The sequence below is a fragment of the Typopeltis vanoorti genome, chromosome 14, assembly GCF_054136105.1.
Source record: "Typopeltis vanoorti isolate ZY-2024b chromosome 14, IOZ_Tvanoo_1.0, whole genome shotgun sequence".
NCBI classification, from domain to species: Eukaryota; Metazoa; Arthropoda; class Arachnida; order Uropygi; family Thelyphonidae; genus Typopeltis; species Typopeltis vanoorti.
In genome coordinates, this window is record NC_143562.1 from 75852168 (window position 1) to 75867858 (window position 15691).

General features: G+C 35.9%; 1 protein-coding gene across 2 annotated transcripts in view; it reads right to left on the bottom strand.

Annotated features, from left to right (window-relative positions):
• LOC150099683 (tyrosine-protein kinase CSK-like) overlaps positions 1 to 15691 on the bottom strand; it is a 262985-nt gene that overhangs the window by 14118 nt on the left and 233176 nt on the right. For both annotated transcript variants that reach the window (XM_090404533.1, XM_090404534.1), the window contains exon 12: positions 2625 to 2831. In XM_090404533.1, coding sequence (XP_090260659.1) covers positions 2655 to 2831 — 177 coding nt within the window. In that variant the 3' untranslated portion in view covers positions 2625 to 2654. The remainder of the gene's footprint in view (positions 1 to 2624; positions 2832 to 15691) is intronic.

A 15691-nucleotide genomic window follows, 5' to 3' on the forward strand; every position in this document is an offset into this window, starting at 1 on the left:
AACAGTATGTAAGAAAGTTTTAAAAAGAATTAAAGTATCAGGAAGGTGACAAAATGTTCTGGAGGCTATTAAAGAAGCTTAGAAATGGAGGAAAGAGTACTGTAAAAGGAATCAAAGATGATAATGGCGACATGAAAACTGAAGATAAGGATATCCTAGATGTCTGGGGTAACTACTTGGACTGTTAAACAAACCAAGCAGTGACAGAAGTCATGAAAAATTTTCAAGGAGGCATGCAAAGAGGAGTACATATTAATACTTGAGGTAGAAAATGCTGTCAAAAACTTGAAAGGAAAGGCAGCTAGAGTAGATGATATTCGACTGGAAATGCTTGAGCATGGAAGTATAAAATTTTTGCAGTGGAGATATAAAATTCATGTCACCCTCTGCATAATTCAGAGGGCCTGGTCAGAAGGTCGAATTCCAGATGATTGGAGCAGAGCTCTCATAGTACTCATTATCCATCTATAAAAAAAAGGAATAAAACTGAATGTGAGAATTACAGAGGAATTTCTCTACTAAGTGTTCCAGATAAAATTTATGCAAGCATACTTGATAAAAGGTTGAGAAAGATTGTGGAAGCAAAACTTGGAGAAGAACAAGCTGGGTTCAGGCCAAATAGAGGTTGTCAAAATCAGATTTTCACTTTACTACAAATAATTGAGAAATCGTGGGAATATGATAAGGATCTGTACTTAAGTTTTGTAGATCGGGAAAAGGTATACGACAAGGTACCCAGGGAAAAGTTTTTCAAAACACTACAGTTATATGGGGTAAATGAAACACTACATAGGGCAATAGTCTATATTTAAGTTGTAACTCAGAAGTTAGAATTGAAGGAAATACAGGAAGGATGCACATTACCTCCACTCTTATTCATCATTTATATGGATCACATGAAAGATTAGCATTAAACCTGATATTAGAATTGGAGATGTCAAATTTAGCTCTTTGCTTCAAGCAGATGATGTATTCCTAAACACATCTAATGCAAGTCTCCAGGATTGACTAACTAAATTGAATAACAGCTATAATATACTTGTCATGAAAATCAGGCAATAAAATGACAAAAACTATGCAGGAGCATAGAAAACTTCAGCTGCATTCTGAATGGAGACCTATAGAACAAGTAAAATATTTCAGCTACTTAAGCACAGTTTTTAATGAAAATGAAAGGTTAAATCTGGAAATAGACAACTGAATAAGCATAGCTGGTATTGGTGGGTAGCCAGCTGAATAAATTTATATGGAATAAGAGGAAAATTAATGAAAACACCAAACTAGCAGTATACAAGACAATGTTCAAACCAATTTTAAGTTATGGATCTGAGAGTTGGGTTAGAAATAAAGCACTTGACCAAAGATTAGAGACCACGGATATGAGGGTTCTAATAAAAATTAGGAGAAAACCGATAGCAAAATCATATTTAACATGGAGATATTAGAAAGGACTTGACATTGTTAGCATTCAAGAATGTGTCAGCAGAGCTAATCTTTGTGGGATGGCAACTTAAACAGAATGGGTAAATAAAGGTTAGGAAAACAGGTGTTTGATGCCAACATCGAAGGAAAGAGACCCAGAGGAAGGCCAAGGTCTAGATGGATTGATTCAGTAAGAAGTGCCTTAGAAGCACAGAATGTTAGATATGACAATATTAGAGAGATTGATTTGGAGAAAAACTATTGATAGGAGATTAAATAATGTAAACTTAATAATGTAGTGCTGTCATTGTAACCTGAACATCTCTTGAGAGTACATATCAGGAAACTGATATTTGCTATTCTCATATGGCTCATGTTGGTTCACATAAGTACTACTTTCAGTAATTTAAAAATATCAAACAAATACCACAGTCACTTAATTATTATTTTCTAATAAATATATCCTAGAACAAACATTGTTCCATTCCCTCCTCAAGAAAGATTTGGTTACAACTGAAGAATACATCATGATATGTCAGTGTCTGCCAATACATATACAACAATGAGTAACTTGACTCAAAAGTTTTTTTTCGTGTTTTTTTGAGCCATAACATCTACAAAAATAGCAAAATTGAAAGCATCAAGAAGCAAGTGAATGTCAAGCTAATATAGGTGCCTTATTAAAGCAGTGTCTACTGTATGAACAATTATAAAAAATGCAGACAAAAATAGCATTTTCTGCAACAACGGTAACCTGTTCTTAGTAAAAGTATTACAACAATCATGTAAATTATGGGCCAATTCTTATAAGACCCATTATAAGCAAAGCTCTTAGAACTCAGCTCATAATGGACTAGGTAGGATGTTATCGAAGCAATATCGTGCTACCTAGAGTTCCTTTGTGAGTGAAAAATCAATTCTTCATGGCTATATCTTTAAGATGCAAAAGCTCTTGGAAGGTGCTTGGTTCAGCCCTTCATCTAAAATGTAAAACTATAAATACATTACATAATGTTTATATATAATAATACAATATTGTTGAATAGAAGTACTGTTCTATTTATGTTTGTATTTTCACCTTTCCTTATTTATATAAGATTAAAATCATCCTGTTTAATGCTCTAAATTCTAAGAACATAGCCTGAGCCTTAATCGGAGTGTCACTATACAGAAATTAAAAGTAATGAGAATATACTTCTTACCTCAGAAGCACTGTTATAAGCCAAACTTAATCAAAGTGACAGTGCTCTCAAATGTTCTAACCTTTTCAGCACTTCAGCAAATGTTGGCCTCTTATCCGGTTCCAGATCCCATGAAAGCCTCATTATTTCATAAACTTCAGGTGGACAACCTTCAGGAGCTTCCATTCTGTATCCTTTCTCCACATGCTTAACCACATCAACTAGGGGCTAATAATCAGATAATGGACTCCCACTCAGTCTAAATACAATTACTTTTTAATGCATATTTTTATTATATCGACACAGTTAAAATATACACAATTCTGAAATAGATAATACATATATAAAGAAATATATATTTGATTTAAAAATAACTTCAAAATGTGTATCTCCAAAAAGCTGCAATAAATTTTTTTTCTGGTTTACAAAAGTGAGGAGCAGTGTCTTCTATGCTTTTAGTGGACCTTTAGTTACATGCCCATAAAGTCTTCTTTGATATTAAAGAGGATGCCAGCTAGGTTCCATTCTTTACTGAATTAAGATTTCCCTGTTCACTATGATGGTGTTACTCCAGGAATAGTCTACAATGTAGTTTCTTGCATAAGTCCTATAAGGTTTCCTTGACCGGTGGTCTCCAAACTTTTTTGATCGCGTGCCCCCAAGACAGAAAAAATAAATAGCGCATACCCCCAATTGATTGAGCAAAAATCTATTGAAATAAGTATTATAAAGAGGAAATTTGCCTTGTATCATCATATAATAATTAAAAAAGCTAAATATTTTTACACATTATTTTTATTATTAACAGCTTACAAACATATTTATTACAATATTTAATGTGAACAATGGTCTTGCATTTCTTTCATAATTTCTTGAAATTCTGGTTTGATGGCTTTTGATACTGCGATACGAAGGTCTGGTTCCAAGTTTATTTATTTTGATATTTGGTTTTAATACCTGTCATTGCAGAAAATGATATCGCACATAAATAAGTAGAACCGAACGGTAGGAGTGTATAATTTGCTGTGTTTACTAAATTGCTATACTCGGACTACAGTCTCATTCACCAATTGTGAAGAGATTTCTGTTGAAATTATTTTTTCAAAGTTGTGTTGTATCTAATGTCAATTAATTGCTCTTGAAAAATAATCAGAAGGTGGTCAATTTTTGCATTTTCTGCAAATGGGTATAAAATCCATTGAAAAATTCTTCGTCAGGAAGATCTGCGAATAAGTTACAAAAATATGTCTAAACTTTTTAAATGTACAGATATTAGACTTTTTTGTTTTACATTTACATTATTTTCTGTAACGAAATCAGATAAAGCTGGAAACATTTCTAAACATCCCTATTCAAATTTCTCTCTCCACAGCACCATTTTCTTTCGAAATGCAGTTATTTTCTCATTCATTGTTAAAATGTTACCTTTTCCTTGAAGAGACAAATTAAGCATGTTTACTTTTTCAAAAATATCAGCTAGGTAGCATAATATTAATAACCACTTATCGTCATTGTTGAGCTTGTCAACACTAGGTTGCACTACAAACAATGGCAATGATAAGAAGTAAGAGATTTACTCCCTAATTTTAAAAAACATGACAGCTTTGCCACGGACGATTATGTGTGGAAAGTCGCCCAATGTGCACTACTCGCAAATTTAAGTTTACAGGATCTTTATAACGTCTTTGTCTATATTAGATATATGTTTAATTGATGAAAGAAAGTAATATTCTTTATCTTTAATTAATTACCTAATTTTTTTCCTATCAATATAAAACTTTTTTTGACTCATCCCCACGTATTGACTCGCGTACCCGCTGGGGTACGCGTAACGCACTTTGGAGACCACTGCCTTAGACAGTGGTTGATGAATGATCTTTTTCTCTAGTGTGTTTTAGAGGGAAAACTGCAAGTAAAAGGCTTTTGCAATGATGAAGTCATAGTTGCATATCTTATATCTCTTTTTCATTTGTGCAGAAGAGGAGGTTTCAGGACATAAGTGATAATCATCTTGTTTACAGAGCCAGTCAGATTATGTGTGATTAAGTTTCTAAATGTTGCAGAACATGCAAAGATGTGAATCAGCAAGATGGAGTAGTTTGTGGAGCTTTATTGGTACTGGAAGGATTCATTTTCGAAATTATAGATTTTACAATCGTGTTAGAACTAACTCTTTTTATTATCCCAACGTTTCGATCTTCATATTAAGATCATCATCTGGAGCATACACAAATATACAAGACAAGCTGAGTTACATTACAAACCATAAGCTGGAAAAACAATGATTTGATCACATGTTATTCTACTGGCATGACCTCTAGTGGGAAAAAAAATTATTTATAAATTACATCAAGCTAGATTTAATTTAATATAACCTGAATAAACATTTTTTCTTATAGTTTTCTTTCAGTAACAATGATGTCCTATTTTTAGTATTACGATTGTTATTTTTGATTTAGGATCCTGGATTTACTATCGTCCTGTTTATAGTTGTTCTTAGAGAGGAAGGTTCCATGGGTCGAATATAGCCTTCCATATGTATGGGATTTTTAGACCTTCATTATAGTTCAGATTGGGGTGGTTGATAATAATCTCACAGGCTTCCTTAAATTTGCGTTCATACCATGTTTTGGTGTGATGTAGACAACTAGTGTTTTTCCAGTCAATTTTATGTAAGGTGTTCAGGGCATGATCAGAAAGGCCAGCTTCACCACAATTATTATATTAATGTGTCGTTTATGTTCTTTTTGTCTGATAGGAATTGTGTGCCCTGTTTCTCCTATATATGGTATGTTACAGGTGCAATGAATACGGTATACTCCAGGCTGGGACAGCGGGGGGGGGGGGGGGGGGGTCTTTGGATGAGTTGAGTAAGCTTTTTAATTTTGCAGGGGATTTAAAGATGGCTTTGAGGTTGTATTTTTGTAGTACTCTGTTTATTTTTGTCTGATGTCCCGTTAATGTAGGGAATGGTTATAGTTTTGTTGTAGTCTGGTTTGTCTTTATTTTTTATTGAGGTCTTGTAGAGAATTTTGTTAATACTGTTTTGGCTGTACCCATTTTTTTTTGGGAAGTATTGCTGATCACTTTGAATTCATCTTTCAGTGCCTGTTCACTGGAGCAGATTTTCAGAGCCCTGTTTTTTAGAGTATTGATGACATCTAGTTTTTGTGTTGGGTGGTGGTAGGAGTTTATGTGTATATATGGGCCAGTATGTGTCGGTTTTCAGTAAACCATGAAGGAAAGATTGCCAGAAGGAAGACGTGTGACAAGTGTATCTAGAAACAGAAGTGTGTTCTGTTTTTCAATCTCAATTGTGAACTGTATGCATATGTGTTGTTTGTTTAGGTGGCTAAGGAATGTGTCTAGTGTCTGGTGACCATGGGACCTTTTTACTAGAAGTCATACCAGTAGAATAACATGTGATCAAATCATTATTTCTCTAGCTTACGGTTTGTAATATAAGTCAGCTTGTCTTGTATGTTTGTGTATTGCTCCAAATGATCTTGATATGAAGATCGAAATGTCGGGATAATAAAAAGAGTTAGTTTAAACATGGCTGTAAAATCCATAATTTTGAAAATGAATGCTGATCGCCCTGTAACACTAAAAAAGTACTGGAAGGATATTATGCCACAGCCTGAAAAGGATATACACGTCTATCCTGTTTCAGAAGAGGTCTCAGTGGAAACTGGATGGTACATGAATGTGAAGAGGTGGATTTCTTGTAGTGGGTAGGCAGAAATAGAAAGTTACTAGGTATGAGTTAAAAGATAGGTTCATGGGAATTTCTTGTAGAGCTTTGTAACTATTGCTATTGCAAGATCTAGAAAGGCTTCTTCTTGAGATGCACCCATTTCTATAATGGGGTCACTGTTTCTGATGAGTCTTCTTCACTGTTTTCTATTGTAGACTGCATCTTTGTCCAGGTTTTTCTCCTTCAGATCTTCTTCTACGTTATCTTTCCACCTCTTCTTCTTCCTTGTATTTCCATCATTATCATGATACTTCGACTATCATATTTTTCATTTTGCCTCATTGCATGTTCATACCATCTTAATTGCACAACTTGGATTTTGTTTGTAATTGCAGTCACTTTTACAGTAACTCCGAATGCTCATTCCTCACCTTTTCTTTCCTTGTTACTCCAACAAAGCCATCAAAGCATCCTCATTTCTGTAGCACTAATCTTGCTTTCATTGGACTTCTTCATAAGCAGTGTCTCCATTCCATATAACATTGTTGGTCTCACTACTTTTCTGTATATTTTTCCTTTCAATTTCACTGGAACTAGAAAGGCTTCTATGACAGCCAATTTTACTTTAGTGTTATTTTTTTTTTTGTCTATGTTAACATTTTTTAGTGCAAAATTGAGAATTTTTCCATTTCATGTTCAGATGTCTCTTAATGAACAATAGCTTTGCAAACAGCTGGACAGGATGCTCCTTTTAGTGTGGCACAGCTCATGGCCTTACTAGTGCTCATTAGTTTTATAGTTTGAAGGATATTGGTACATTGACCATTCTGAGTATTGTGAATAGGCAATAAATCTCATTTGGAGGACAGCTGTTTTATCTGCACTCTTGAGAAAAATAATTCTGAAGGATGTACTCTTGTTTTCAAGAGATAAGTTCTAACCACTCTTGTAAAGTGGCTCGCAGAGTTCTGAGGAAGATTACCAATTTTTGTTCCATAGAAAAAATATATATAATCAAATTCAATATATTTCCTATGAAAATATATTGAATTTGATGGAAGTTTTCAGGCATTATAATCAGAGTGAACCAGAAAACAGTGACTGCCATCTAGTTTTCGATAATCACTCTTCCCCTAAGTAAAAAGGGTGCTCATAAATTGTGCCATTTTCCCAGGACTATTGAAAGTTTGTGAATTGTTTAGGTTTACCATATTGTAGAATGGGTGATGTCTAGGCTGAACCAACCATTCCTCTACCTCACTTGACTAGTTAGCTATATTTCATTGGAGAGTTGATTCTGGTTTTATAGTGTTCTGCCAATCAGCCATTGGTTCATAACTAAGTCTAGTGGTAAGGTATATATGGTGAATATTCATAACTCTAATTTAAGGAAATTACAATGTAGATAAATATTAATAACAATAACTTTAATTAATATTTCCAATATTTTGGCAAAGTCATATTGCCATCAGGGAACACAATATGTACCAAAGCACTACACTGTGTAATGAGGCTGAAACAGGGCTTACTAAAAGTAAGCCTGAAGTCTTAAAGTGCTTTCTACTGGGATAAAATGGGTGAGTATAGCTGTTGGACTGAATTACAAAGGATGAGAGCTTCCCAAATAAGGAAAGAATAGTGTCTCATATTTATATTTGCAACAGTGGAGTAGAGTGGCCTTCCAGTGTATCCTATAGTGGGTGTCCAAAACATGGTCAGCAAGTCCCGAGTTGTTGTAGTGATGGAAATGGATATAATCCTAATGTTGGCTATCCTATCTGTTTTGCCACAGTAAGATAGTTTCCAACTGCAAGGGATCTTCTGGCAGGTCTTTGGTGGAAAGGATAATGGATGCCAATTTTCTACACGGTCTATTTGTTGTATTTGTTTAGGATTTTAACTAGTTTTTAGATGTTCCTCAGATATACAGAATGGTAATAGTTTTGGTTAGTCTCTGTTCTGAGGAGGGAAGTGTGGTTTGTGGGTTTTAATATTTTTTTGGATATGGTGGGAAATGTAACCAATGAATAAGAGGGTAATGTGAATGTGTGACAAGTTCAGTGCAGAGGGCACTGTTATCTGAACTAATTAATTTAGCCCATAAAGAGTTCTACACATCTACACACACAATATCCTGGCAGATGTTGATTGCGAACTGGATTCCTGGGAGATATTGTTCAGATGAGTTAAAAAATGTTGCAAGAGCCCCCAGGCCATGTGGCCAAATGCAGAACATATCACTAAAGTGTAGCCAAACAATGGGTCTATGTGGGGTGGAGTTTCAAGCTTTCTCTTCAAAGGTCTTCATGAAGTAGTTAGCTGGTAGAATTTTCATTACCAAATGAAATAGTCTGAGTTCAGGTGAACTTGAACAAGTTGAGATATTGGGAGAGAAATTCAGCTTGAATAAGGTCTGAAATCTCTAAGTAGGACATAGGTGAACAGAAAGGAGACATAAAAACTGACCATAATGTCAGTGTGGAAATATGAGATTTCCTGTACTGGCTTTAAAATGGGCTGAGTTTATGTGTGAAAGGGGTGTTGCCAGTATACTGAGAAAGCACACTGTCTAATTTGTATGTGAGTGAATCAATGGCATCTACAAATGACTGGAATGCAGGATTACGTTGTGGATTTTAAATAGCCCGTGTGTATATATATATATAATATATATATCTGGGGGGGGGGGGATCTAGAATTGTATGGTTTCGGTTTATTAGAAATTTCAGCAGGCAAGGAGGTTACCTATTTAGGAAGTCTACCTTAGACTATGACCTTACAATACACATCAGAAAAAAGTCTCCTCTTCTTAGACACTTTAATCTCTCTCTCTCTCTCTCACACACACACACACACTTATTGATCCCTGACATTCTCTGTTTATAGAAAACTCATACGCTGGCAGATACATTCACAGTCACCTTCCAACAGCATGAAATTATTAAACACTATATAACAGTGTGTGGCTAAATTAATTTGTTCAAATAAGGGTGCCCTTTCCATTGAACTTGACCACATTCACAAAATCTTCATAACCATCATCAAATTCCTGCCATGTACCCTCAAAGGGGTGTACAGATATGATAGTACTACATGAAAAATTTCCTCCAAATCAGTCTGTTACTTGTCAAGACTCCAACATTATCAGATATTATATTTCTATCGTCTAAGGCACTTTGTACCGTATCAATCCACCTATATCTTGGTCTTCCTCTGGGTAATTTTCCTGCCAACCTGGCAGAGAACACTTGTTTTGGTAATCTTTCCTCGCCCATTCTGTTTAAGCGACCATACACCTAAGATTAGCTCTGTTAATGCATTCCTGGATGCTGACAATGTCAAGTTCTTTCCTAATATCCTCGTTTTTAATATGATATTGCCATTGATGCCATCTGTTCAAGCCTCTAATCTTTGGTCAAGTGTTTTACTTCTGACCCAGCTCTCAGATCCATAAATTAAAAGTGGCTTGAACACGTATATGGCTAATTTTGTGTTCCGACTAATTTCTCACTTATTCCACATGAATTTATTCAATTGACTTCCTACCATACCTGCATTGTTGATTCCGTTGTCTATTCTCATATTTAATTTACCATCTTCACTAAAAATTATGCCTAAGTAGCTGAAATGTTTTACTTTTTCCACAGGTTCTCTGCTCATAACGTAGTTGACATTTTCAACGATTCTGCCTATATTCATTGTCTTTGTCTTTTTATTGCTGACCTTCATAACCAATAGCTACAATTCCCACCATATCCAAAAAATATTAAAATGCCCAAACAATCCCTCCAGAACATAGCTATCACCATTCCATATATCTGGGGCACATCTGAAAAACTAGCTAAAATCCTAAAGAAATACAACCTTCCAACCACTTACAGATGATATAAAAAATTGGCATCCCTTACCCACTCGACCAAAGAACACCCTAGTTCCTAGACTTGCCAGATGTTTATCAGGTTTCTTGCAGATGTAAATTCTCCTACTATGGCCAAACAGATAAGACAGTCAACCTCAGAATCACTAAACATGAGGACTATATCTGTTTCCACTACTCCTACAACCACTCAGGACCTGCTGACCATGCTTTAGAAACCCACCACAGGATACACTGGAAGAAGGCCACTCTGCTCCATCACAGCAAATAGACACTATTCCTTGAATTTGCTTCTGCACTAAGAAACTACCCAAACTGCAACAAATTTGAGAAGCTCTCATCCACCATACTTAAGCACAACAGCCAAGGACATTAACTTTAGCCCACTAATGAATACTATTTTGGACTTTAGACTTGTTTAGTTACCATGTTTCAGCCTCATTACGCAGAGGCTGAAACATTACACAGCCTGCATGAATATACTGTGTTGTGTTTTCTGATGACTGCAATTTGAATTTGCCAAAATATTGGAAAAAGTGAATTTATTGTAATTAATATTCATCTACATCTTAATATCTTTAAAAAACTACAGTTATGGTTTTTAACTACTGCTCCAGAGGGATTCTGCATATATTTTCTGAGTTGCATGAATGGTTTTCATTTCTAACAGTAGAAACAACTTTAAGTTCAGAAAAAAAATCATCAGGGCTAGAAAAACTTTGTGCTGGCTTATTAGTACAACTAGGCTTACAATAAGATGTAAGCCTAGTTGTACTCTACCACAATTACGTGTTCAATCCCAGATCTGGTCAATTTATAAACTTTTATTAATGCTATAGCTAATTTTTACACTGTCTAACTACCAATGATGAATCAAAAAGTTGGATAAATTTCCAACTGTTGGCAACACAATTCGTTCATTCATACTAGTGTCGGCATGCATCATCTTTTTCATGACCCCTGGCAAAATTTTAGCCACTTGCGATGCATAGTTCTCGTTTTGCAACTATGTGCAGTGATAAAACTCTTTTATTTGAAGAAGTGGACAGCCGCAGAGATCAAAGACGAGTCAGATGCAGTTCAAGGGGACTCTGCACCAGCATTAAAGACTATATTTGGATAAATAAGTTTAAACATGGTCACAAGTCCATCAAACATTAAGCGCACTCCAGTCGCCTGACTGAAGTCGCTATGAAGAAAATAATTAACAAAATCCATGGTATCGTTATGGAAGACCGGCGAGTGAAAGTGTGCAAGATTGCTGGGATTGCAGGCATCTCAAATGAACAGGTGTATAATATGCTGCATGAAAAAGCTGCGTGCATGATGGGTGCTGCGACTGCTTACTGTCGATCAAAAATGCATGCAAAAAGATATTTCAACGCAGTGTCTGGCGATGTTTAATTGCAATTCATAGGATTTATTGCATCGATTCGTAACTATAGACAAAACTTGGATCCACCACTACACACCTGAATCCAAGCAGGAGTCAAAACAGTGGACAATGCCCAGCGAAAGAGCACCGAAAAAAGAGAAGACCATATGGCAGCTAGGAAGGTGATGGCCACTGTTTTTGGGATTCCCAAAGAATTATCATGATAGACTATTAAGAAAAGAGTAAGACAACAACAGGATTTTATTATGCATCATTGTTGGACCACTTAAAAGAACTGAAGAAAAAACGACCAAGATCAGAGAACAAAAACGTGCTCTTTCATCAAGGCAATGCACCACCCCACACATCGGCTGTTGCAATGGCAAAATTGAACGAACTGAGGTTTGAATTGGTTCCACATCCACCATATTCTCCAGACTTCGCACTGTGTGACTTCTTGTTTCCAAACTTAAAAATTTTCTTCGAGAGGATGTCATCAAGCCTGTCAATGACTATTTTGCACAATTTGGCAAATCCTACTTTTTAGATGGGATGAAAAAATTGGAAACTCATCATCATCATCAAATTCCTGCCATGTACCCTCAAGGGGTGTACAGGATATGACAGTACTACATGAAAAAATTACATCATTACTAACTTCCTATCTACAATTTTCCTCCAAATCAGTCTGTTACTTGTCAAGACGCCAACATTATCAGATCTTATATTTCTATCGTCTAAGGCACTTTGTACCGTATCAATCCACCTATATCTTGGTCTTCCTCTGGGTCGTTTTCCTGCCAACCTGGCAGAGAACACTTGTTTTGCTAATCTTTCCTCTCCCATTCTATTTAAGTGACCATACCATCTGAGATTAGCTCTGCTAACGCATTCCTGGATGCTGACAATGTCAAGTTCTTTCCTAATATCCTCATTTTTAATATGATATTGCCATTGATGCCATCTGTTCATGCCTCTAATCTTTCTCAGGACTCTCATATCTGCGGTCTCTAGTCTTTGGTCAAGTGTTTTACTTCTGACCCAGCTCTCAGATCCATAAGTTAAAATTGGTTTGAACACAGTCTTGTATACAGCTAATTTAGTGTTCTGACTAATTTCTTTCTTATTCCATATGAATTTATTCAATTGACTTCCCACCATACCAGCTTTGCTGATTCTGTTGTCTATTTCTATATTTAGTTTACCATCTTCAGTAAAAATTGTGCCTAAGTAGCTGAAATGTTTTACTTGTTCCACAGGTTCTCCATTCACAACACAGTTGACATTTTCAATGATTCTGCCTATTTTCATTGTCTTTGTCTTTTTATTGCTGACCTTCATACCATATCTATTACAACAGCTATTCAATTTAGTCAGAGAATCTTGCAGACTTGTAGCGGATTTATTTAGAAGTATAACATCATCCGCATAAAGCAAAGAGCTGACATTAACATCTCCAATTTTGATATCAGGTTTAATACCACATTCCTTCATAATGTGATCCATATAGATAATGAATAACAGAGGGGATAATGTACATCCTTGTCTCACACCAGATTTAACATTAAACCATCTTCCTGTACTTCCTTCAATTCTAACTGCTGACTCACAACTCAAATAAAGACTAAGTATTGCTTGATATAATGCCCCATTGACACCATATAACTGCAGCGTATTGAATAGATTCTCTCTTGGCACCTTGTCATATGCCTTTTCCAAATCGACAAAACTTAAATACAGATCTTTGTTATATTCCCATGCTTTCTCGACTATTTGTCGTAAAGTGAAGATCTGATCCTGACAGCCTCTATTTGGCCTGAATCCAGCTTGTTCTTCACCAAGCTTTTCTTCCACAATTCTTCTCAACCGTTTCTCAAGTATACTTGCATAGATCTTGCCAGGAACACTCAGTAGGGAAATACCTCTGTAATTTTCACATTCAGTTTTATTTCCCTTTTTATATATGGGTACTATGAGAGCTCTACTCCAATCATCGGGAATTCGTCCCTCTGTCCAGGCTTTCTGAACTATGCAGTGCAACCACTGTAAGACTCTTATACCACCATACTTCAGCATTTCTGGTCGAATATCATCTACTCCTGCTGCCTTTCCACATTTCAAGCCTTTGATGGCTTTTTCTACTTCAAGTATAGATATGTATTCCTGACTGCATGCCTGGTCAGTGTTTTTTATCACTGTGCTGTCATCACTGCTTGTTTCATTTAGCAGTTTTCCAAAGTAATTACTCCATACTTCAAGGATATCTTTTTCTCCTGTTTTCATTTCACCTTTATCATCTCTAATTCCTTTTACAGCACTCTTTCCTCCATTCCTAAGCTTCTTCAACAACCTCCAGAATATTTTGCCACCTTCTTGATATTTATTTTCTATATTCTTGCCAAAGTCCTCCCATGACTTTTGTTTAGCTAGTTTTACACACTGTTTAGCTTTCTTACATTTGTCTCTGTATTCTGTAAGAGTAAAAGCTGACTTATTTGCCAGGAACTTTTGATATGCTTTCTTCTTTTCCTTCACTGCCTCTTTAACTTCCTGTGTCCACCAGGGAGTTCTGATTTTTTTATCTTTGCACACAACCTCACCACATGCCTCTCTGGCAGAATCAATCAATGTTTCCTTCAGAGTTTGCCACTGAATCTCCAAGGTTTGATTCCTGTTCTCAAATTCTTTCATTTTCTTTTCAATAATATTTCTGTATTTTAGTCTACAGTTTACATCTGAGAGCTGCTCAACTTTTATTCGCTTTAAAACTTTCTTACATGTTATTCTTTTCAATATGAAATTCAATTTTATCCTGCTCAAGACTAAATAGTGATCACTTCCAATTTCAAATCCTCTGTACACTCTGGTGTCCTGCACCAGGGAGAAAACATCACTATCAACAATAACATAGTCAATGAGACTTTTCTTATTCCTAGCCTCTTCTCTCCATGTGAATTTGTGCACATTTTTATGTTGGAACATGGTGTTAGTAATAACCAGTCCATGTCCTGAGCAGAAATCCAACAGATATTTGCCATTATTATTAGCTTTGCTCTTTTCTCCAAATTTTCCCAAAATATTTTTGTATGTCTCACAATCATTTCCTACTCTACTATTTAGATCCCCAACAAGGACCAACTTTTCCTTTTTCATTGTGTCAGTTGCTTTTTCTAAAGCCTCAAAAAATTCCTCCACTTCTACCTTAGTAGAACCTTCTGTGGGACCATAGGCACAAATAAGTCTCATTGTCCAGTTCCCCATTCTCATATTTGCCCACATTACTCTACTTGAGACTGACTGCCATTCAAGAAGATTAGCCTCGTATTTTGTGTTGAATACTATGGCTACTCCTTCTTTTCCTTGATTGTTATTGCCTGAATATAACATTTTGTATTTATTGCTCAGAAAGATCTCACCAGTTTTGGTCTTTTTTGTTTCAGTCACCCCTATTATGTCGATCTGGTACTTATCTAATTCCTCAGCTAGCTCCATTTCTTTGCCATTCAGGCTTCATACGTTGATAGTACCGATCTTTAACTCTGGTGATGTTGAGTTGGGGTTTGTTTTCAGATTTGTTCCAGTAGCTGACTTTTCGCTGTTCGCCCTGGTTCCCTGGCGAAAACAACGGGGGCCTTGTTTAACCGGGCGACGCCCCAGCCGACATGAAATTTTGTCATGTTGTACCATCATTTTTTATTTTGGTTTAACCAATAAGAATACAATTTGGTCGGCTAAATCCCAAATTGCCAGCCCATCCTCGTTCGTTCAGTATCAAAGTAGATACCCAACAGGGTGCACCACGAGAAGGTGAGGATTGGACATTAGGTCAGAAGCCCTGGTCGGTTCTCCGCATTCCTTTAAAGGCTATGTGGAGGTCTCCTCTCAGTTATACAGCTTTGACCCTTAAGCACCCCTGACCCTTAAGCAACTTGCTGGTCCAAATGTGCAGACCTCGATGGAGACTATGTTGAGAAATAAAAGTGATTTTTTCCAAAAAATGTGTTTAACTTATTTTTTTTTACCAAACTTTTCAAACAACCCATTAATCATGTTAATACAAACATGTATTAATGTGTTTATCAGTCTATGAAGGAAAAAATTCATGCATTTTATAAGTGATAAGACCATTTATTATTATT